The sequence below is a fragment of the Nematostella vectensis genome, chromosome 13 (assembly GCF_932526225.1).
Source record: "Nematostella vectensis chromosome 13, jaNemVect1.1, whole genome shotgun sequence".
NCBI classification, from domain to species: domain Eukaryota; kingdom Metazoa; phylum Cnidaria; class Anthozoa; order Actiniaria; family Edwardsiidae; genus Nematostella; species Nematostella vectensis.
This window is the reverse complement of record NC_064046.1, coordinates 11,396,572-11,420,542: the sequence shown is the minus strand read 5'-3', so window position 1 is coordinate 11,420,542 and position 23,971 is coordinate 11,396,572. Positions and strand designations below refer to the sequence as shown.

The 23,971-nt window shown below is 38.8% G+C and overlaps 1 protein-coding gene across 3 annotated transcripts; it reads right to left on the bottom strand.

Moving 5' to 3' along the window:
• Positions 1–23,971, bottom strand: LOC5519426 (E3 ubiquitin-protein ligase MARCHF6). 3 transcript variants are annotated; one of them, XM_048720729.1, is made up of 29 exons: positions 23,826–23,971; positions 23,490–23,589; positions 19,070–19,102; positions 17,942–17,982; positions 17,395–17,538; positions 16,778–16,850; positions 15,824–16,155; positions 15,393–15,457; positions 14,188–14,220; positions 13,961–14,012; positions 13,813–13,871; positions 13,615–13,695; positions 13,482–13,510; positions 12,860–12,899; positions 12,292–12,366; positions 11,634–11,837; positions 11,115–11,165; positions 10,594–10,694; positions 9,557–9,694; positions 8,725–8,776; positions 7,354–7,536; positions 6,712–6,781; positions 5,452–5,633; positions 4,999–5,133; positions 3,481–3,570; positions 2,344–2,476; positions 1,301–1,436; positions 778–821; positions 1–267 (listed from the first exon to the last, which is right to left on the bottom strand). In XM_048720729.1, the coding sequence occupies exons 1-28, from the start codon at positions 23,914–23,916 to the stop codon at positions 806–808; spliced, it is 2,739 nt and encodes a 912-aa protein (XP_048576686.1). In that variant the 5' UTR covers positions 23,917–23,971; the 3' UTR covers positions 1–267; positions 778–805. The 3 variants fall into 3 exon arrangements, with proteins under 3 accessions (XP_048576686.1, XP_032220193.2, XP_032220194.2); XM_032364302.2 differs by lacking the exon at positions 778–821; XM_032364303.2 differs by lacking the exon at positions 778–821 and having other exon boundaries at positions 15,393–15,454.

Genomic DNA, 23,971 nt, shown 5'->3' with positions numbered 1-23,971 from the left:
TTAGCTACGTATTACTTTATTATACAGCGTAAAATACAGCAGGTGTCTTTTATACATAAAATATATATCGTGCGTGCAACATTCTTTGGTTGAATTGGCCCAAAATCTGCATTAACAGGACCAGCGGGGATTTTACTCATGAAGTAGTTTATTCAGTGTATTTCGGAGAAATTCTGTTAGTTCTTATCGTCTTTAGGTCTGGATGTAGTAGTCCCTATACTTCGTCTGTGGTTCTCGTAGTTTACCAGTCTCTGACCCACGAGGTATCTATAAAATAAAATAAGGATTTTCCTTTTGAAAGAATGCATTTGCATTATTTACAAAATGCGAAAAGTTTTGTAAAACCATCAACGACTTAAGTACAATGCTTTATTCGTTGCATTTGACAGAAAATCTTTTGGTTACTAGCTTGAATAAGACGATGCAAATGGATGCTTTGTGTTGCTTGGTTTTGAGTTGGAGGGTAAAATGGCGTTGGGATCGCCCTAATTTAAGGTTTACATACACGAGGCGTATTCAGTAGTATTTAGTAAGCCCAAGTATAATTTATCGGCACTTATTATATCATTGATGAGATCCTTGAATGCGACTGTAAGCGTTGTGTGAACTCTCGCCGACAAATTCAAACTTTGAATTGTTATCTTTGGACCATAACGCCTCTTTAAAAGCCTCTATTTATTTCTTAGTGAGGGTAAATCATGTTCGGGCTAACCACGTTTCGAAACTAAAAACCGAGTCATAGTTTAGGCATAAAGCCTCTTTTACGTCTACACTTACCCCGCTTCCCTCCCAAATTACGTACTTGTCAACTCCTTCTCAAACTAATAAACTTAAATGGTCATCGTTGAAGCATAAACTTTTTATCTCCTCTCCTACTCCGCTTCCCTCCCAAATTACGTACTTGTCAACTCATTCTCAAAGTAATAAACTTAAATGGTCATCGTTGAAGCATAAACTTTTCATCTCCTCTCCTACTCCGCTTCCCTCCCAAATTACGTACTTGTCAACTCATTCTCAAAGTAATAAACTTAAATGGTCATCGTTGAAGCATAAATTTTTCATCTCCTCTCCTACTCCGCTTCCCTCCCAAAATACGTGTTTGTCAACTCCATCTCAAAGTAATTAACTTAAATGGTCATCGTTGAAACATAAACTTTTCATCTCCTCTCCTACTCCGCTTCCCTCCCAAAATACGTTCTTGTCAACTCCATCTCAAAGTAATAAACTTAAATGGTCATCGTTGGAGAATAAACTCCTTTACATCTGCACTTCTACCCCGCTTCACTCCCAAAATACGTACTTGTCATTCTTAATGCGCTCATAGAGCATCTTGAATTGTCTTCCTTGGAACATGAAACACCCGATAAGCATGAAGACAGCAAGGAGGAATGGGTAGATGCGCCTTTGGCAGAACACCACGGTGTCAGCCGACGAGACTGGGAGAACAAAGAGCGAATATCAATAGAACAGTAGTACTCGCCTGAAAGGGACTTGCATATTATGGATACTCGGATACACAAAATGAAAAACCATCTCTGGGTGCGCATATCACAGTACGTCTTCAGCCCCAAATTTCGGTTCAACGAAGCTAACCCCTGGCCCTAAAGAAATCTGAAATTCTCTTTGAAGCCCTCCTTTTTAGGCCAGCCTAGCTACCCCTAGATGATTTCGAAGTTTCTTCTTCTTCTAACTCTAATAGTATGTCCCAAAATTTTAATCCCGTTAAAGCGATGTCTGATAAGAAGCGGACACTAAACACCAGGGGCCGGTTCCTGAGATCTCAGTTAGCAGTTATCGGTGGATAAAAATTTGGATAAATCTATCCGTAGATAAATTGGGAAAAATTTTTTCCTACTGATAACTCCTATCGGCAGATAAAGTTATCTGACCTTTCAAGAACCGGCCCCAGTTTGTTAAATATAAGTGTAAAAAGGCTGAGAACAGATTTCTCTACTACCCAACTCGCCCGCGGTGCCTCAGCCTTCTAGCCAAAGATAGCAGCCTATCAGCGATCAGAAACCATTATGCATTCTGGTGAGGGTGGGAGTTAAATAGAGACTAAAGAAAACACTACATCAGAATTGACAGCAAAAACAACTCCCTGACATCTATAACCGCCTAAGCAACAACGCACCTGGTCAAGGGCAGGGCCGTAGCAGGGGACACTGGGAGCGTGCGCTTCCCCCCCCCCCCCCACCCCCCCAAATAGTTTAAAATTTTTTAAGAAAATGACCAGTAGGGGCGTGCCCGGGGCCCCCAATCTTTGCTTAATGTTTCTGTACCCAGGGCTTGCTACGGCCCTACAGGGGAAGGGGTAATTGGGGAGCTTTTTTTTCTACTTACTAAAGATTGGGATGATTCCATTTGCGATGACGTAGGGAACAGTTACGGCAAGAAGCAGGCAAAGCACGACGGGAACTGCCAGTCTGCGCAGAATCAATACCGTGTTGATGTTTCGAATCCCATCGTTGTAAACCTGTACAGGTAAAGCTTGGGTCAGTTAAAATAAAACGTTACGGGATTGGGATTGATTGTTTGTTAGATTACAGGTAACGTTCTGAGAAATAGATGAAATCAGTTAACAAATCTTGTTAACATCTGATTAAGTCAACGTGACGTCTCTTTACCTGGTCCTAGTTAGTTCTTTGCCTCAATGGCGGAAGAAATTTTAACTCTATTATTTTTGATAATGAACAGTACACAATAGTAAAAAAAGCAACATCTCGTTGCATTACATCAAATGTTGGGCGAAAATAGCAACAACACTACATAAGTGGAAAATAGGACAGTTTAAGTCTATTTGAAGGAACACCAAATTTCGTTTCCTTAGGCTAAGTTCAAACGTCGTATTATACTAAGCCGTATTCAATGCAAATACATGCAAATGATCTAGTCGATTGTTTCAATCTTCATTTGCATTGAATACGGCTCATGGATAATACGACGTTTGAACTTAGCCTTAGCCGACATTGCAATTGCCATAATAAAAATGTACAAGATAACTAATGCATTATCCAAGTTTCGGTGCTGAATTGTTAATTAGTTGAAGGGCAATTCCTTTGGTAATGTTTTCATTCAATATAGGTAAAAAATTACGCAATAAAATTTCGACACAACTACCTAAAACCAAAGTTTCATGCTTGTTCACTAAGGTAACAAAATAGCAGCTGACAGGAATTCACGTGGATTGGTAGTGGCCATTTGGCGGAAGATCCTATTGTTGACGATTAGAAGACTGATAGACGACACAGTAAAGAAGAATGAATAAAAGTCTGCTTGCAGGCGTTCACCCGAGGTTTTTCGCTATACGCCGAATTGTGGCCGCCTTTTCTGTTGTTGTTAGTCTGGACGGGCGAGAGCTGGGTAGGAGAGTGGCGCACAGCCAGAACAAAAGAAGATGGCAGCCTCACCGGGTAAACATTGCGAACAATATCAGGCAAAGAAAGCGAGAAATACGCGACACGAGGGAGGAGTACTCACTCGTTCCAGAATGGCCTTGAGCCACCAATTGGGTCCCATCATGGTGACAGCACAGATGATCTTCATATGGAGGACACCAAGAGCCCAGTCCTAAACAACACGCAACAGCATAATGAGAACTTACGGTACCCAGACACCACGGGCGCTAGGATAGTCCCAGTCTCTAAACTATCTGTATTTGAAAGTTTGAATTTCGATCAGAAGCGTTGTGTATGTGGATCTAGTGATAACAATTACCTTATTTACTTTAATAAGAAAGGCACTTCGGCTGAAGTCTAAAGCATGCCCGGGTCACTACGCATACAGCGCATTGAGATGGAGGTGAATAACGGGATTTGTGGCGGTTTAAAGGATTTTTAGGCGTTCTTCACATTCGATCCTGATTGAAATTCAAATTTTTAAAATTCAGATAGTAGTCGGGACTATCTTAGCGCCCGTGCTAACACTGATATTAAAACAAATGACAATAAGCCAATGTCATACCCAGGCCGACAGAGCAGAAAAATGGCAAGTTTTCCCAATAAGGTCTGGTTAACTTCGGTAAGCTTGAATTTTTGCATAAAGGTTCATTATGTAATGTAAACCAACATATCAAAAAGTGTTTTTTTTCTTATGGATTCGTCTTCGAGATATGAGGCCTGAATAGCAGTTTTCAAATGTTTAAAGTATGAATTCTCCTCGTTTTTAGGGAGAAGTCGGGCTCTGATTAGAAATTAAGCCAACTTTGCTCGCTTATATCTAAATTTCATATCTTCTAAATTTCTTTAAAATTTGGAATTAAGCTTTTGGACTCTCCTTGTATGCGGAATCTTGAGCTTATATATTGAGAATTGGGAAATTTCATGCCATTTTTTTACTCTGTCACCCAGTCCTAAACAATGCACAGCAGCATGTTGAGAACCCTACCCTTTAATCTTAGACTGATACCAAAACAACCAGACAATAAACCGATATTATGCCCAGTCCTAAATAACAACCTCATATGAGACCGTAACCTTCAACTAATGTTGATACTACTTAATTGTCTCTGACAATATTAAGCTCTAGATCGACCCTAACTAATCCTTTACAATATCACAGAAAATTGACATTCTACCCCCAACCAACACCGAGCAAGCACCTATACCTGGCAGTTCAGATCAGATTACGGTCAGGGATAAACCAGTAACAGTTAGACTAGACTAGTAATAAGTTCAGCACTGTCTCACTTGTCAGCGGAAATAGATGTTTCTTTTAACGGGTCCTGTATAAGTACAGCTTGCCCTATCCTTTAATCACTCCGCTTTCCCCACAGTAGTCCCATTTGCACCCGTCCGCGTTTGTCAGTCGCGAATGCGCCCCATTACTATCCACACAGCAGTCTCCTTTAAACGTGGATGGCTGCAAAGGAGACTATCCCCACAAATGCATACCCTTATCTCGACCCGCAAAAATTTACTTGGACACTGTAGTCAGTTGCCAGGGGAGGTGGTAGGTATTGGGTTCAGTGGGACACGCCCTGCTCCATGCATGACTCACCTGCCAGGGGAAGTAGAGGGGCGTTTGATCGAGTGGAACACGTAGGGGCACCACCACTATCAACTCAAACAGCAGCCCAAGTAGAAGGGGAACTACGCCTATAAGTACCACGGCTATCAGCACACACTTGAGACCCTGACGAGGAAAGTAATACTGAATCAAAGATCGCTAGATTGTTAATCAAAAGCGTTTGGCTAGAAACAGACAGCCAAGAAAACGTGAGCCAAGAAAACGTGTGCGAAGAAAGACGTGTTTGGTCCATGCCAAAATACCATGGCATATCTACGTCTCGAGGCAGTGCGAAATACTAAGTACCTTCTGTATGATGTGTGGTCCATTCAATTTTAAGACAAAGTAGTGGCAAAGTACTAATAGGCAAAAAGGGTGTGTGTGGGGAGGAGGGGGGGGGGGGGGGCTACTCCTTTAACGTGGCCCTTTTTGTCCATTGCATACCAATAGCATCCAATGGCCCAACTTCTTAGCGATTCCAATGACACCAAGAGGCACCCAGGACATGATGACCGCAAAGGTCCGGCAGACAAGCCAGATGAGGTATAGGCCACAGGCGGCAGTGTAGAGCTCATGTACGGCAAGGCTACCCATCCATAAACACATGACTGCACGGCCGACACCAACTGGGGGATGGAATCATAAATTAGGGCATTCCAAATTGAACCTAATCGATAACACTGCAATAATTCACAAGAAAAAAATATTGACGTTATGAAACCACTGTTTAATGCAGGAGAAATTTGACTTAACTAGTAACACGACTTTTATTGTTTGAGTACTTAAAAGTACTCAAACAATCACAGAATCACTGAGGAGGTGTTTTAGAATCGTTTTAAAGCCCATAGATTCGTCTTGCGTGATGTTTTTTGTTTTTGTTTTGAGTATTAACACCTTTCATCATTTTTAATAGAGTGGTTTGCAAAAACCCGTGAAATACTATTTAGTACTTATACACTGTAATGTCATTGTTCTCTTTTGTTCTGGCTTGGCTATAACACTTTAACAATTACATTTTGTTGCACAGGATTTTGAAAACCACTCTAATACAAATTTCCCTTTATCAGAATTGATATTTATAAATATAATTTAGCTGTTTTAGGCTTAGTTCAAACGTTGTATTATTCATGAGCCGTATTCAATGCAAATACATGTAAATGAATCAAGTCAATTGTTTCATCTTCATTTGCATGTATTTGCATTGAATACGGCTCATGGATAATACGGCGTTTGAACTTTGCCTTAGTTTAAGGATGGATTCACCGTGATTCTAGCCTGCGTAGCGCTCGCATTCAAAGCCGCATTGTCACCAGTTTACTTCCGGTCGATTACGTAACAATCTCCGATGATTTTTAACGGAAAACGCGAAAAACATTTCAAAATTGTGAAAACAGTGTGTCTATTGGGAGTTTTTTTTGAGAATATGCTGGATGATTTAGAGCGGATGGCCTGTTAAATCGCACGGATTCTAATAGATTTTATTGTCTCTTGAGGTTTCCGTCAGACTTCTGGAAGTAAACTGGTTACATTTGCATAGGGTTTTCTTAGCCCACGAAACCACGCATCACTCAAGTCGGATCGACGGGCTTCAAGAGTGGGATTTATTTCTCCCTTGGAGAAATCCACAAATGCTCTCGGGCAATTGGCAATCTTCGGGGATTAGAAGAATATTTGAAAAATGAAAATAACACTCCTGTACAGTACCTGGCACGGTAAGGATGACAAAGCTTGCGAAGGACAATGACATGCACATGAAGATTACCAACAAGACAATCTGGAAGTAAACCGGACACAACAGATCAATACACCTGAAGTACCAGTCTTGGAAACAAATTTGGATCAAGCGGCTTAAATAAATCTCAGCAGTTGAATAAAAAAACTCATGATGTTTTATTTAGTTTTCAGTCAAAGTAACTGGTCTTTGATCCTCGAAAGTATTTAAGTTTACTGAAAAGCCTAGATGAGGGCCACTATATCTTTAATCGGCGATTCCCTCATAAACACATTACTGGTAAACACATTATTGGTATTGATTGACTGTAAGATTATTCGCAGGGGCGGATCCAGGAGCTCCAAAAAGGACGGACCGAAGCAAGGGTTTCAAGAAAGGGGGGGGGGGATTCTTCCGTGTATTTCCTTATATGACTCCGCCTCGCTCACCCCTAAATCCGCCTCTGATTCGGAAATCCTTTTTTAAAACATTTTGAACCCTGTGGAAGCCTTTACGAAGACTTGGCCCAAGTGAACCTCGGCCTCAGCGCGTTCAGAAACAAAATATTCGCGAATAGCCCCGAAAAGGGCCGATTAGCAGGGTAATGACATTTATTATTCCTGCAATTGATTTACCTTGAATACAAACATCTTTGGTCGTATGTAGGGCTGGAAACCAAACACAGCTCCATCGGGATTATGCGCCGCTTGGGGTTGGGGAATAAGCTGAGCCTGCGGTCCCTGCAGCTCAGCGCCATTCTGATCGGGGTTTACATTGAGATTAACAGGTGCATTATTGACCAGCCCTAGACCAAACACCTATAGGATAAAATCGCCGTCAACTGCAATTCATCAGCACGTCCGCTAGACGGTGACGTTGAAAGCGTTGGATTTATTTTGAACAACATCTTTATATACATTTGAACAACACTCGTTTTTAATCACACGTGCACCTTATGTTTTTCGTTGCCGAGTCGCACTGTTTTTTGGTGACGGAAGCCATTTCGCAGTTACGGCGGCCGTTAGACCGCTAACCAATGAGAGAGCGCCGAAAAGCACCAGGCGTCCAGAAAGCAGACAAGAAAAACATGCACACACGCACTAAATCAACGACAACGCAAAGCTAAAAAAACAATTCGAACTTTATTCAAGTACTGACTTTGTGTTTATCGGCATTTTCTCGGTGAGAGTAGCTAAAAAGGTGTTGTGTTTTGGTTCTGATCGCTCTAAAGCTGTGACACATACAGAATTTGAAATATGTAAAAGTTATGATTGAGAATTGGAAATATGTAAAAGTTATGATTGAGTATTGGAAATGTGTAAAAGTTATGATTGAGAATTGGAAATATTTAAAAGTTATGATTGAGAATTGGAAATATGTAAAAGTTATGATTGAGAATTGGAAATATGTAAAAGTTATGATTGAGAATTGGAAATATGTAAAAGTTATGATTGAGAATTGGAAATATGTAAAAGTTATGATTGAGAATTGGAAATATGTAAAAGTTATGATTGAGAATTGGAAATATGTAAAAGTTATGATTGAGAATTGGAAATATGTAAAAGTTATGATTGAGAATTGGAAATATGTAAAAGTTATGATTGAGAATTGGAAATATGTAAAAGTTATGATTGAGAATTGGAAATATGTAAAAGTTATGATTGAGAATTGGAAATATGTAAAAGTTATGATTGAGAATTGGAAATATGTAAAAGTTATGATTGAGAATTGGAAATATGTAAAAGTTATGATTGAGAATTGGAAATATGTAAAAGTTATGATTAAGAATTGGAAATATGTAAAAGTTATGATTGACGTCCACCAAAACCTAGTTGTGACTGGGCCGGGGTGCACGTGTGACTGAAAACGAGTGTCAATCAGGAATTTCTGGTGTCTATTGCAACACCTATCTACAAAGCGCAACTTTCCACGTATACTATGACGTGCAAAACACATTACCAGCACAGAGCACAACATATAAGCAATAGTTCGTGTGGAACTCTTACATTTGCTTGACCATCGAGAGGAACGTCGCCGATAAGATAAGAGCGCAAGTCTCTAAGAAATAAAGATATTCAATAAGCGGTCGTAAAAAAACGTAGTAAATTAAATTCCGTGTCAGTGCAACATTACTAAATCAAAGTCGATAATCTATATATCATCTTATCTACAAGAAGTGGATAGGAAGAACAAGAACTACATCTGAGTGTAAAACTACAGGAAAGAGCTGGAACTTCGGCTCTTTCTCAGATGCGACTTTATTTCCACATGCTCAGCCTTATATACAGGGGTGTAATTATGAATTTCCAATTAGGAATTTGGCTGCGTGCCGGCATGTGCTAGCGAGCTCGTGGCGTTCGTTTAAAGACCCCATGTTAGCTTTGAAAATTATGTGGTACTTTTCGGCGATCCAGAGGTTACACTCTTTGGCGGGAATGAATACATCTCCTCCATTTATCATGTCATTTATATACATCTCCCTGTATCCTTCACATAAGGCCACAGGTCCTCCTCCCATCACCTTACCATTTTTATTCTCCTCTTCCACCACACCCCCCTCTCCATCCTCATCGCACTTGTCACCTTTCTCCTGCTTTCCTTTCTGTTCATCACATAGGGGGACCTCAGCCCCCCTTCTCCACCTTTTTGTCCTTCTGTCCCCCTTTCTTCCCTCCCCTCCCCTCCCCTCCCCTTCCCTTTCCTTACTCCTCATTCCTTCTTTCTTATTCTTTCTCTACCTCGTTCAACCACACCGCTTTCACTTCCCTTATCTTCTCTTACCACCACCTTTCCCACCTTGACCCTGTGTGATCACCACTCGAGGAAATAACTACTCACAGTATGTAGGCTGCCGTCACAGCCCAGCCCTTTATAAGATTCTTGAGCCACTGTCGCGTGTGCCCCTGTTCTAGTAGTGCCGGTAACACGACTTGGAGCAACAGCAGCTCCAGGGATAGCTCACTCACAGGCGCCTCACTAGAAGGCAACACAAAATGTATGGAGAAAATAATTAACTTATTTACATATACAAATCTACAATCTACAAGTATGCAAGAAATTGAAATAAAAGGGCGACTTCAAAGTTGTAATTCGAAAATTGGAGAGTATTGGATATAAGTATTGCATATTTGTTGAGGAAGGTCAAGCGAATCTAAATTGAGCTTTGTTGAATTGAACGTTTCCCTTTTGTATACGCTATAAAATCGTTATCAAAGTGACACTTGAGTTTTATCTGAATCAACTGTCGGGAAAGGTCGTCAATGGACTAAATGCCCGACAGTTTCCAATTTATTCAAAGAAGCGAGAAAATTGTCAGCCTAGTGAGTTCAAATTATCCTATATTTGTGTAGAAAGGGCAATTCTCAAATTGAGCTTTGTTTTCGGAATTGAATGCCTTTCCTTGCTTGTATGTAGTATAAATGCAGTCCTAAAATCGCCTTAATTTTAAAATCTAAATCTTATCTAAATCTCGCAATTTCATTGGCTGCCGTACTCACTAACTATTGAGATAGTGAGTAGCGAAAAAGCAGGAGTTTTCACAAAAACAAAAACCAATAAATCACTAAAATCGTCATTTATTTGAAGGAAGTATGTGAGTTGATTTATACTAAAACAATTAGACTACTCGTTCTTGTTTTCTATGTGTCAAATACGCGCCTCGTTGACTATCTATTGACTCATTGAAAACTCGAACTCATAGCCTAATTATTAAATAGAGGGTTGGCGTTAAAATTCGGATTTTTAAGACATAAAATGTCAAGTCGTACACTGTTGGACGTTGAAGAGAGATAACTTAGCACAAAAAGACACCACTTTCTGCCGGTAAAAGGCGGCAAAGGAGGGAAGGCATAAAAGTTGAGTGAAATACACTGTACCTCGAAAGCTGGACATTGTACGGGAGAAAGCTCGGGACGAAAGCTTTGATGAGACTGACTGGAAGATACATCATTAGCAGCACTGTGGTACCGAACACGACCTGTAAAATAAAGAATTGAAGTTTTCACATCCCAGCTGTGACATGTATATGTTTACCTCAGCTGTGACATATAGCGTGACATGATAACTTCAGCCGTGACATGTAAAATTACATTAACCTCAGCCGTGACATGTAGCGTGACATGTTAACCTCAGCTGTGACCACCTCAACCATGACATGTAGCATGACATGTTAACCTCAGCCGTGACATGTAGCGTGACATGTTAACCTCAGCCGTGACATGTAGCGTTACATGTTAACCTCAGCCGTGACATGTAGCGTGACATGTTAACCTCAGTGCTTACTAACCGAGGTTACCCTCATTGCCGGATTAGCTCGCTAGTGGCAATTATTGTATTTAAAGGTTAAAGGTTAAAGGTCAGCCGTAACACGAGAAACAATACAGTCTACAGTTCTTACCAGAGAAAGGAGGAATCTTCGAGCATGCCTGTGAACTGGTAATCTGATCATCTAGGGGTAAAACAAAAGATGATGTAAGTCAGTTTTCATCTATGGTGCACTGCAATTAAATACAGCAAGGAGTTGTGAATACAGCAATCTTTTAACCGGGGGGGGGGGGGATTCTGATAAAAACAGATGGTGTGATCGTCGGCAAAATCGATTTTAAAACCAAAGGGATGGCACTTCGGGCGTGGTCAACAGAAATTCTTGCCCCTAAGAGATAGCAAATTGGGTGAGGTAGAAGAAATTTTTTACCCTAAGAGATAGCAGAGTCGAAAAAAAATTAAACACCCCCTTAGCAATAGCAAATGGTCGAATTTTATCATCTAAGTGATAGCAAAATCGGAAAAGTCCTTAAACACCCCCTAAGGGATCCCCCTAAGGGATCGAAATTTTATACCCTAAAAGATGGGGAGATCACCCTTGTCTGCTTTTGGGAGAGTCCCCCCCTGGCGCCTAAAATATAACGAGACATACTTCTTGAACAGGATGGAAATCTGGATCGTTGAGATTCCTCAAGAACCAAAGGACACCTGGTCGCAGGACCTCTCTCAGAAGCAGCACGAAGGAAGCAAAGTAGAACACATAGACCATACCCACCAGCCAGTGTAGAAACATGGCCGTACCAGGCGCTGACCCGATACTCTGGACACGCTCCTTTAGCGTAGCTCCAAACAGAGCCTAGTAGAGAAAACATATGTGAAGTAAAAACAAAGCCTTGTACATACATACAATGTATGTTGTAGTGGAGGTGGTATTGATAATCATTTTTAGGCCCCTGAGAAATCTCCTCATTGACTAGTGCATCATGACTGCTTAAAAATGACAATCAACCTCTTCTACTCATCTTCCAGAGTGAACAGAACCAAGAACAAAACTGGATAGACTGTGCTCTGCATGTTACTAAGTGATGATTTAGCTAGTAAAAATTCAACCCAATGAGAAACTTGGCAAGTTATCAGGCAAAGCAAAACCTTGTTTAACTAAACATGTTTTTGGTGTGAATGCAGCATTAAACCTTATTAACGACATTTAAGTTACTGGCTGGTAATGAAATGGATTCTTTGGGTGACTCTAAAATGTTTGAGAGCATGAGATTACAGTGTGGTTGGTGTTTGTGTAAACAAGAGCTTACAAGAGAGCAGATGTCAAGCCACCAGCCACAGACGAGGGGAAAGAGGCCAATCTCCACTACCATGAGGAGAGAAACCTACAGGATTAGACAAAAATGTTAAAACAGGTAAATGCTGCCTGTCTACTGTATCATGTCCTTATCCAGACCTAGGAATTCACAGCCCAGGCCCGTACCCAGGGGGGGGGCATTCAACCCCCCCCCCCCCTCACACACACACAACAGCAGAAAATCCACTACTGGTCTGCAATAGGTGTGCAATTTGTAGACAAAACTTTAAAGCATAGGCGAATTAAATAAAAAAGGCATTCTACAACACTCTGGTATATCATAAATCTTTATGTCAAACTTTGTTAGTAGCAAAATCCAAAAAAAAGTCCCATATGGCATTAAAAAGCCCTTTTTTTTTTCTTTCAAGGTTGGTCAGATTTTTATCAGAAAACTTACCCCCCCCCCCCCACCCCAAAGAAAAGTCCTGGGTACGGGCCTGCAGTCCTCAAGTAGAGATTGGTAACCAGCTGTCAATCAGTGGTTGATTCATTTCATAGTAAGGATATGTTTAGAACATTACCTTAACAACAACATAACACAGGCCAAATATCCTTCGAGCCCTGAAAGCAACCACAATTTATACTCTTATTAGAAATACAATGGAACCAGGATGCATTGAAATTTCACAAAAGTGATTTGTTTGCCATGGACAGTGCACCTTTGATACACCTAAATACCCATAATATAATTCAGGCTTTAGGTTGGAAATGCCAAATAACAACTATGAGCTTTATACACGAACTCAACAGCTTACTTACTGTACCCTTATAATGTCTGGCACACACTACTGTAGTAACATGGAGTAGACACAGGCATGCACACTCTTATGTTCCTATGCTAAAGTGTGAATGGTTTGACATAAAGGCATAAGCCTGACATAACGACATGGACAGAATGACCCGAAAAAGTTTTTTCCACTTATGTCGTTATGTCCATGTTGTTATGTGGGGCTTAACATACAAATAATAAGAGTGTGTACGCCTATGTTGTTATGTCACTAGTGTGCACCAGGCATAAGCAATTAAAATAGGATTTACAGTAGACACCTGCACCATAATGGTAATTTAAGCAAGTTTTGTAAAGATCCTAAAAGCCTTGTTAGGAGGCATAGGTTCTCCCTTATGTAAGTGAATGAGCTTTACCTTTTAAATGAAAAGAATGAAGACACTGTCTGTTGTGTATGTTAAGGTAATTCATATTTTTGCCGCTTCCTGTTATTTACACAGAGACTCAATAGTGAACAGATAATTATGTTAAATATTTTTTTAAGGATACATGGCAGATAACAAGTGATGCTGCGAGGATAATATAGCCAAGAACAGTTGTTATAACCCCTTCAAATCTAGATGATTGCACCTAAAATCAAACAGATACAACAGGTACAGGAAATGCAGCCTCAATCATCTTCAAAATGAACTTAAAATATTTACAAAATATAATTGTACAAAAACATCAATTACAGACAGTACTTACTGCTTCTTCAACAGAGAATAGAATAACTGCAAACTGGCCGATGTGAAATGGACAGAACGCTGAAAGAAATGAACCACCATGTTTCCTTTTAAATAAATCTCTGAAATTATGAACATTGTAAAATATAGTACAAATCTGGAGCACTAACCAAACACTAATATAAATGAAGTATTTAATGAAACAACCCAGAAGACATGTTCCTGAAACAAGAAATAAAAGACAAGCTAATTATTGTCCAATACTGGTAGTAGCAAATATGTACAGTATATTACAAAAAAATACCCCCCCCCCCCCCCCCCCCGGCATTGTATACTTCATACCACCGCGCCCCCTCCACTGGTTCCTGTACTTCATAACACAGTACCATGTACTTACCAGGAATACTAAAGAACCATCTAAACCCAGCATCTAAAACAGAAAGAGAACACCCAGTCACTACAAATATGCTACCTGTAATAGACTGTTAAGTGTCTTCTGTGCCCTTTCCAGGCCTAACTGTCAAGCTTTTTTATTAAAGCCGCATTGTCACCAGTTTACTTCCGGCCATCCGCTCTAAATTATCAATCACATCCTAAAAGAAACTTCCAATAAACACACTTTCAACATGCTTTCAATATTTTGAGAAAATTTTTCGCGTTTTCCGTTAAAAATCATTGGATATTGTTACGTAATCGACCGGAAGTCAACTGGTGACAATGCGGATTTAATCTGGCAGATACTGAGCTTTGTGATTAATATCATTCCCTTGAAATAGTTCAACAACCCAAGTTCTACAACCCAACTCTTAGTTTTCAAATAGAGTGCCTATAGTCTTTAGGAAATTAAGTTCTTTTTGTTGAGCTGCCAAAATCCGATCTTCTAAACAATAACCGGTAGTAGCTAATGTTCAAAACAAATCACATTTTAAGAGATCGCACTAAAAGACATTGTTCGCTACTATTCATACGGTAAAAAGCGCCATTTTGAAGTATTTTTACGGCTTTTAAGAGAAATAACAAAACTTCATTCAGTTATCATTTTTTCCGTATATATTTAACTATTTGAGCAAATAAAAAATGGGGGTAACCGACTTCGTTTTTCTGTCAAAGCGATTTTAAGTAAAAAAACTTGCGCATTTTGCTGTGTTTTCTTGTACAACTGGGGCGCGCGCACACACTTAATACCGGAAAATTCGAACAAACAGAGCGCGACACTATGCGCAGAAGGGGTGCGCAGTGCAATTAAAGGGAATTACCTTAAGCTGACAGGGGGTCCAGGTTTTTAGGTGATGCAGAATTCTGTTAATTTTACTATTTTTGTCTTTTTTCTGTTGTTTCTGTTCTGTTGATTTTATTACTTTTGTCTTTTTTTATTTTTACATCGGATAGAAAAAATTCAGGAGAAGAGAAGGGGAGTGTGGGATAGAGATTAAGGAAAATAGATGAGAAAATATGTCTAATGATAATGTTTTTTGGGGGGGCTATGGTGAGCACTCATAATTCAACATTGACCAATCAAGGCTCTATTTAAATACCCAAACGCATTTGAGGTTTAAGTGGGTAAATGAAAACAGAAATTTGCCCCTATCATTAGGAACTCACTCTTTCCCAGGTGAGCTCTTCAGCAGCTCTATCCCACTCCACCGGGTTCCAATTGACATCATCTGCTGGAAAATATGTTTTTAGCTAGATAGAGAGAGAAGTTAAAGAGCAACAGGTAATGAAACAATATCTAGAGGAAGATTAGAAGTATAATAAGGAGAGGCTTAAAGCGCACAGAAAAAAAAGTCTGTGAAATAAACTTAAGTTTTTGGTAAAATTTTCATTCACAATCCAAACATCATTAATTTTTTGAACACCAATCAACAACTGAAAAGCTATGTGAGGGCAAAGAATCCAATAATTCTTGTTATGTTTTTGTAAGATATGCACATCTTACTTTCCCTAGGCACCCCAAAGAGGGGCTTCAAACCCCCTAAACCCTTCCTTTAGATCTGCTACTGGTATAACTGGGTATATATGTTAACCAATACCTTCACCATTATTAGCAGCATTTTCAGGCAGCTCAGCTTCGTTGGGTGGGTCAGCATCCTCCTCTTCCATATTCTCTTCATCACCAGGATCTTCTATATCCCCCATCACATCGGCACCTCCAAACACACCCCCACCAGCACCCACGTTCACCCCTTGCGGCCCGCCGAAGAGGTTGGCTGGTAGCTGAGGGAGGGGATCCATGTTGGGTTCAAGCCAATCAGGGCCTCCATTTAAAACAATTTGCTCTCTTAACCAGACAAGACTTATGAATGCACATAAGGTGCAGGCGACAACAAAACAGCCCCGGACACAGTCCATGAATACATTCTCACTGGAAAAAAATGGGGGTAAGATAAAAAAGAAATTCTGTCTGGTGTACATTAGTATTTTAGTAAAGGAGGTACTAAAAGATAACTTTCTTCTCAAGTAAATTTTACAAAAGATTATAATAAGGCAAACAAGATTAGGATTTTGTGAAAGACAATCAAAATTGTTACTAATTTCTTCTGTGAGTTTCATTTTTTTTTCATATTCTTAATAGTCTGTTGGATCCAGCTTGCAGGACACATGGTTTTATCTATGAAACCTTATACAAATGAGATATTCATTTCACCAGTAGCAAATTACTACGATAAAAAATGAAATTCAGCCCATCCAACAATAAAAAAACACCTCAGTTTAAAAAGCTGGGAAAATATTTAACAATTAAAAATAAGTACTTTTAAACTATTCAAAACAAAAACAAAACACTGCAAGTTGGACAAGACGTTTTCCTTTAATAGTTGACAAAACTGTTCGGGGAGATGCTCCCTTTCTGAACCCTAACAGTAGGGTAACCCTAACAGCACACTGTATATAAGAAAATCCAATTAAGCTGGAAGATTATACTATCCTTTCCATGAAAACAATCATTTGCTTTTGACAAACAATATTTGCTTTGCTCTGTTACTCACGTTGAGAGCATGTCCAGTGGTAGAGTGAGCAATGAACTAACAGACCCTGCAAATAAACATCTGTAGATCCGATCTGCAGAGGAGAATATTGCAATGTCTCAATACAAGCACCAATGTACCATCAATGAGTGAATTACAGTAAATTTTATGTGAAAAATGGTATTGCACAAGTTGGGCTGATGTTTGGCACATACTGTATAAAACAGCTTTTTAGAACCTTGCATTCGATAAACCAAAGACAAAATGTAGAGGCATCTCTAGGGCCAGGGGTGTTGGTTAACTGTGGAGCCCCAGATCTAGTAATTGAAGATTTTTGAAAGTCTCCCACCCCCTTGTCCTCCACCAGGCCTGAGCCATGGGGGATTGGAGGAGTCCCTCACTCGACTGGAAGGTTTGCTCTTATTAATGAAAATTAAGTACCACTACATACGAGGAAGGACGAGCTACTGTACCTAAGAGAAAATGGTCTGCTTTATGGGTAAACGAATCCCTCCCACTCAAAATCCTGGTAGGGGCCTGTTCATGATGTACTAAGCTGCATATACATGCATTGAAAACTGCTGATCTGGATACAAATAAGGATTCCAGATTCTGGCAACCAATCATCGCATACTTACATGCTGTTATCGGCACCACTCCCAGCCATGCTATTGCCACCAGGGTGTAGTGAAACCAGTAACGGACAGCACGGAGTATACTTCTCGACAGACCACTGATAAAATCCCTTACAGGGAGATGTGGCGGCATATCTGGCGCATATACTACAGATAGCAAATACACATTTTTAGATACCTACCGGTTTGTTGAGACTTGAACTTGTAAAAATTGGGAAACATTTCTTAAAATTGTTTAAAAAATCATGTGTCTTGGGTGAGTAAAGAATGACTGGTCAGGTAAGGGCCATAACAGGGGGTGGGGCACTGGGGGCATGTGCCCCCCCCCCCCCAATATAAAAAAAAATATATATATATATATAAGGAAATTACCAGTAGAGGAGTGACTGTGCCCACAATAATGTTCTAATGTTTCTGTTTTGTGCCCCCCAATCTTTCATGGCCTGCTATGGCTCTGGCTACTAATACTGTAATCTTATTGTTGTTAGATATCAAATAACATGAAATGCTTTATCAGTCCATTGGTGAAATTTCAACAAAAATCACTTACTTGGTTTGAATGTGAATCGATGATTGCATAACTCGCAGTACCTTATGAACAAATTTTTAAAAAAAATCAATTTTCAAGTACTGTAAGTTTGACCAGTGAGTGTTTCTGCTAGGTTTTATCAGATATTTCACCGATGATTAGCCAAAATATTGAGTGGGCATGATTAATCCTTCCTCCAGGCAGCCATTTTTTTTGTACTCCATAATAATACCATGATCACCTAGGCGTCTTTTGTTTTCTGAGGGACGATTACAGTAATGCAATTCCCCCAAAAACAATGATGGTTCTAAATTTCCCTCATGCATTAATAATAATGGAGATTTAGCTTCTAAATTCCCCTCATGTATTAATTTTGTTTTCTACATTTCCCTCATGTATTACTGATGATGGAAATTTAGAAAAAGACAAAAGAATCTTTTGTCTAAATTTCCCTTTACATCAGTGCATGAGAGAATTTCTTGTCTTCTAGTTTCCACCAGGGAACAAATAGAAGGCAGCTTCCTGATTAGCGCAGGAATAGACCCTGCGCCAAGAAACCAGAGTATTTGATATCGTGATACCTAAACAACATTAGACTAGATCCATGTGGGATGATTTTGCTTGCTGTACGCATGCGTGCTAATGATGTCAAAGTACTAAACAGTAGATATGTAAAGCAACTATGTACTGTAAATCAAATGTGTTTTATTTAAGAATTGTTCCTGAAAATGTGGTGGTCTCTAGAGGGATAAAAAGAACAATGCGTATGCAATGCCCTGATCCATTGAATCGTGTTCGCTCATCCAACCTAATATTACTCGTAGTTGTGAGTTTATTTCCTCTATGATCATGGTATTACAAAGTTTTAGCATGGTATCTCAGGGAATTTAGTGATTAAATTTTCCCTAAACCTCGGGATGACTAGTAAAAGTCAACTAATCATCCCTCGGTTGTGGGGACATTTAATCACTAAATTCCCTGAGATGCCATGCTATAATTTATAAAAATAATGCATTGTTGAAGAGGCCTATAAAAAATCACCATCACAAAAAGAGTTTGCTAGTTTCACTTTTCTTTTACTTTTCATTATTATTATTCTTTATTTACAAGTAGTAATAAAAAGTAGTGTGAACTAAAAAATTTACTTACTCTTTTTTGCTGTGTTTCAGCCACTGTAGTAAGCTGAGAATAAAAAAAGTACAAATTTGTTTATTTAAAGAGACCATGACACGAAAAATACATAAGCTTTTTAAAACTGCCTGCGCTTATTGATTACAGGAATTTTTGTAATCTTGTTTTGAAAACGTCTTGTCTACATTTTTTTGATTGGCTGACGTCAAGAGTTGTACACACTCGATGGGGTTCCAGTCGAACTTCGCTTGCCATTTGATTAGATTTTAGATTTGTAAAGATGAGGACGACCATATCTCTTGTATTTTTTCTATTCCCCCGCTTTTCAAGACCTGGCAAAGAAAGATGATTACAATTTTCAAACAATGGATCCAAGAACAACGTTTTCCTATCACTAAGATAGGGATTTAATCGAAACCTGAAGCGAATGGAATGAAAAGACATCTCTGGAGTGTTTACCAGTTCGAGTCGATCAGTTCATTCAAGCAAATGAATTTCAACCGGAATATTTTGGCTTGTTTTGAGCACTATGCTTTATTTTTACAGGTAAGGATGAATGGTTTGATTATTAGAATATTCTATTGGAATGTTCTATTGGATTGGACTTCATTTCAATGCATTTTTATTCTCAAACTGAGTTAGATTTTCACGTGCGAATGCGAACGGGCCATAAGACCAAGACGGGGCGAACAACTTCACTAAAGCTAGTAAACTCGCAAAAATACCAGTTCACCTTCAAACAGCACCCTGGGGTGGAAAATGTTGAAAGACCACATGCAATTGTAATAATCTGATTCACTGTTGAGCCTGAAAGTACAAAAAATTGCCAAACGGGAAAGCGAAATAGTTTGTTTTACTGCACCAATTGATAACATAATTTGATTCAGTCATTCAAGGAATGATATTTCTCTACAAAACGAACAGTCGAACTATTGACAATAATCAGTCCTTATGTGTTTACCCTTCCTCCAGGAGGGAGGAAGGGTAAACATAAAATTCGAATTTGTTCTAGAGCCAAGAAAATCACAGTGAAGGGTGAAAATTTTTCTAGTGAGTGTTTTCTTATCGCACCGTACCCTTTGTTTTGCTAGTAAATGTACATATTTGTGCGGTTGTTGTGCATTCCCTTTCACATCAAGTCTAGACGGCAGTTTTTCTTTTAAAAAACATTAGAACTATTCAGGGATTATAATGCTAGTAACATCTACTGCATTTGTAGAGAATTAATACAATCAAGTTTTTTTTGCCATTCACTAATTGATGAGTTTTAGTCCTCGCTTCTCAACCTACTTTTTAGATTCTAGATTTTCAGTCATTTCTCGAGTTTGATATCTTGACATTTTTTTATCTCTTTGGGTAGATGATTTATAGCTTGCTTCCCTTGTAATCTATAGTTTTCATTATTTAGTGCATCAAAAAATGTTCTTCTAAGAACGTGTTTTGTTTTTGTGACAATTCGCAAGAAGAAAATTGGACGAAAAAAATCACAAAAATTTTTTCTCTGTATTACTTGAAAGCATAGATGCTTTCAAAATATTCACTCTGCTTTGCAGAAATATAGATGTGTTACTTTTTGCCTTGCAATATCGTTTCGCAATTATTAACAGCGTATATCTTATTGCTATGATCACAATTGTGATCGAAAACGGAGTGCCGAAAAGTTGGGTGATTAGAGCGCAAATGGTGTTCAAAAGCTTATAAAAAATATAAATAAAAATCACCGCTCCAATTGCTGAAGGATTCCTTATGGATACTTTGCTCAGGTTACACTCAGCTATTTTCTGGGGAAGATTCGGGCTCCACAATCAATTATATGTGTATTTTGGGTGGGAGCGTCCTATTTTATATGGGAATGTCTAATGTTTATCACCCACTTGTACAACTCTTGACGTCACAAGTGATATGCAAATTAGATATTCGGATGTCGCCGGTTTCATGCGAAAATTTGCCAAAATTGCTAATTTTGAAAGGATCAAAAATCAGGTTTCCGTTAAACACATTGACCCCACATTGTGGAAGTACCCACAACCCCAAAAATTCAGGCAAGGTTTTGTGATTTTGTGGTTTTGTTACTTTGACGGTGAATATACAGGAAAAATATCAAAAGTGGGTTGACACTGCTGCTTTGAATTTATAAAGGCAAATACTTTATAGAATTTGGGCTCCCTGTGGTTTCCCAATGGTTTTAACATAAAAAATTATCTGTTAGAATATCAGCCATAACTAAATGGAGGCTTGTTTGTCTATCAAGCAGAATTTGCTTACACTGTTGTATGCACCTAAGCTTGCGAAAAAGGCATTGTTCTCAGGCAGTGAGGCAAGCATAATTTTTTAGGGTGTGTTGGTAAACACATTGACCCCTCAACTGGCCTGTACCGGCTTTGGGGAGCACCCACAACCCAAAAAATTCATAAATGCAAACTAAACACAACAAGATGAAGATACTCAGGCATCAGTCTAAGGGATAAATGGTCTTGAAGATATGCATCCAACCAAGGTGTTGGCAACTACTCTTAAGCCAAATAATAGCATAGGTTCTTTGACAAATTTCAAATCGAACAAGGAAAGAAAAGCAGAATCACCCCTCTCAATAAAACGCTCAAAATACAACACAAGGGAGAGAGATCAGCAAACACAGCTCAAGACACAAATAGATACGTTTATTCTGATCCTCCAGGTTCATTTCCATGGCCTCAAAACACAATGTCCACTCCTTGAAGGCTTGTAAAACCATGAAGATGCCTTTACGGATTGCAAAGCATTCTGGGAAACATTCACAAGGGGAGGGCCAGTCAACACTCCTCTCCCCAAAGTCAGATGGTTTTTTATAAGTCTTTTCACCCCGAAGCCAAACAAATCAATTCCAGGTCATACAGACCCAGAATAGTAGTGTAAACAATTTTGGAATCAATTTGGTTTCAGAAAAGACAGCATTTAGGAGAGCTGTGGTGATTCATTAGAAAATTATTTTCTCATCCAGGCAAAGCCAAACAAGAAAAAATAATCATGAATCCACCTTTGCTTGCAAATATCCATTAGCAAAGCACTTAATTATGCGCCAAAAGACTTAATGATGTCCTGAGACACTCTCCTAATATGCTCATAGCTGTATTTTTGATGAAAAATACAAGCAACCATCAACTTGTGCTGGCTTCAGCAAAACGACAAGGGATTAAAAGTAGGGACCGCAAAGCACTGTTGGAAAGCTTGGATACGGCTGACTAGGTGCAGCTGTGATTGACTTTGACGGGCTGTATAAAACTCAGAATAGGGGGGGAGGTATCTGTTTTCAGTCTGTTTTTTGTAAATTCAGCTCAAAAATAGGCAGGAGTCAATGGGTTAAATCAAGTATCGAAAATTGGAGGAATTATTGTTGGGATATTATGCTACTATACTAACTAGTCAATTTGTCAAAATAAGCAAAAGAGAATTTCGTGTCTCGTTCTCTTTAAAAAAAAACTCAGAGAAAAAAAATTTAAAATTGGAGCATTATTTGATCCCATTTTTGTATTTCTTGCATATGTATCTCTTATTATGATTATTTGCACATTCATTATGCTAGAAAAACAGAGGTGCTTAATTGTTTATAAATTCTAGAGCAGATATCATCATTCAAGCAATAAGAGACAAAAATTCAGAGCTTCAACTCTGCTCAAGAATTCCCCAATCAGAGAGTGCATACATGTACCAGCAAAAAAATTGATAACAATCAAATACATTATAAAAAAATCAATCAATAATTGCACAAAATCCAATATAATAGATTTGTATCAACAACCCAACTGACTGAGTATCTGATTGATATTAACTAATGTTAATCTTATTCAGCTATCTATTAGTTATGCCTGTGTAAATACAGATGTGAATAATATTATACACCTACAGTATTTCAAATAAGGTTACACCCGGAGAATGTGTGTATCGTAACCTGCAGTGATTCATGGGTATCAAGTGTAAATAAACAAATAAGCATTAATAAAATACAAATCCAGTTAGACACATGGATTTTCACGTGCAACCCTTTTTAAAATAGGTGTATAAGGATAACACATTATATAGAAAATGAATAGAAAATCATCTGCAAGTCTACCTTGGAGCTAAAATAAATTATACAATAAAAGACATTTTTGTGTACCACACAATGTAATAACAATAAAAATAAAACTTTAATACAAAGCAGGTACCATCTAGAAATAACTAAGGAGCTAGCTAGACAGCTAAAATTAAATAACTAAATAAATAAATTAAAAGATTTAGTCGTCAGACGAGACACAGGTCGAAAACAGTACGAACTGTAGCTGAAAACTTAAACCATAAAACTATTAGGCTTACATAACAAACCTTAAAAACACCAAACTCTATCCCTTACAGCTATCGAGTTAACTTATTCATTTGGAATCAGATTTGATGCAAACATATCACTTAGCAATTTTCTTACCATTCTTGGTGAATATATTTTATACTGCCAGTGCAAATGCATGGAAAGTACAGGGGTTTATCCGGTGTTCCTTCAGCACGACATACACGGCAGATATCCACTGTAAAACACATAAGACTGAATCAGTATTGATTTCCGTCATCGTAAAATCAAGACGTCATCTTCTAAAGAACCGTTGTTGATAAAAGTTCTTGCCCTTTCCGAACCAGAACCATAAAGAGTTAGACCCTGTGACGAGGTTTTGAAGTAAAGGAAGTATTGGTTGATGTTTCTGGAAGATCTCAAACCGATTAAATGAATCCAGAATTAAATATAGCTTAAAAGTTCGGATATTACCTTCTGCCTCTCTGTCTTCGGCGTCGGCCATTTTGTTTTCTGTTTCGATTGCGAAAATTATGGGATGCATGAGGCAATCATTCACCAGCATGCAATGCGAACATGGACGGCCTCATTATTTTGTTTTCCTATTTTTCTCTTTTCTT

What these genes read in the sequence shown, in the direction of transcription:
- LOC5519426 (XM_032364302.2), bottom strand. Translation starts at nt 23,916, where the DNA reads ATGCTGGTGAATGATTGCCTCATGCATCCCATAATTTTCGCAATCGAA. An exon ending in AAGAGCTCACCTGGGAAAGA is followed by an intron (nt 14,221 to 15,392) that starts GTGAGTTCCTAA and finishes TTTCTGTTTTAG; the next exon opens with ATGCTGGGTTTAGATGGTTC. An exon ending in CCCTCTACTTCCCCTGGCAG is followed by an intron (nt 3,571 to 4,998) that starts GTGAGTCATGCA and finishes CGTGTTGTTTAG; the next exon opens with GACTGGGCTCTTGGTGTCCT.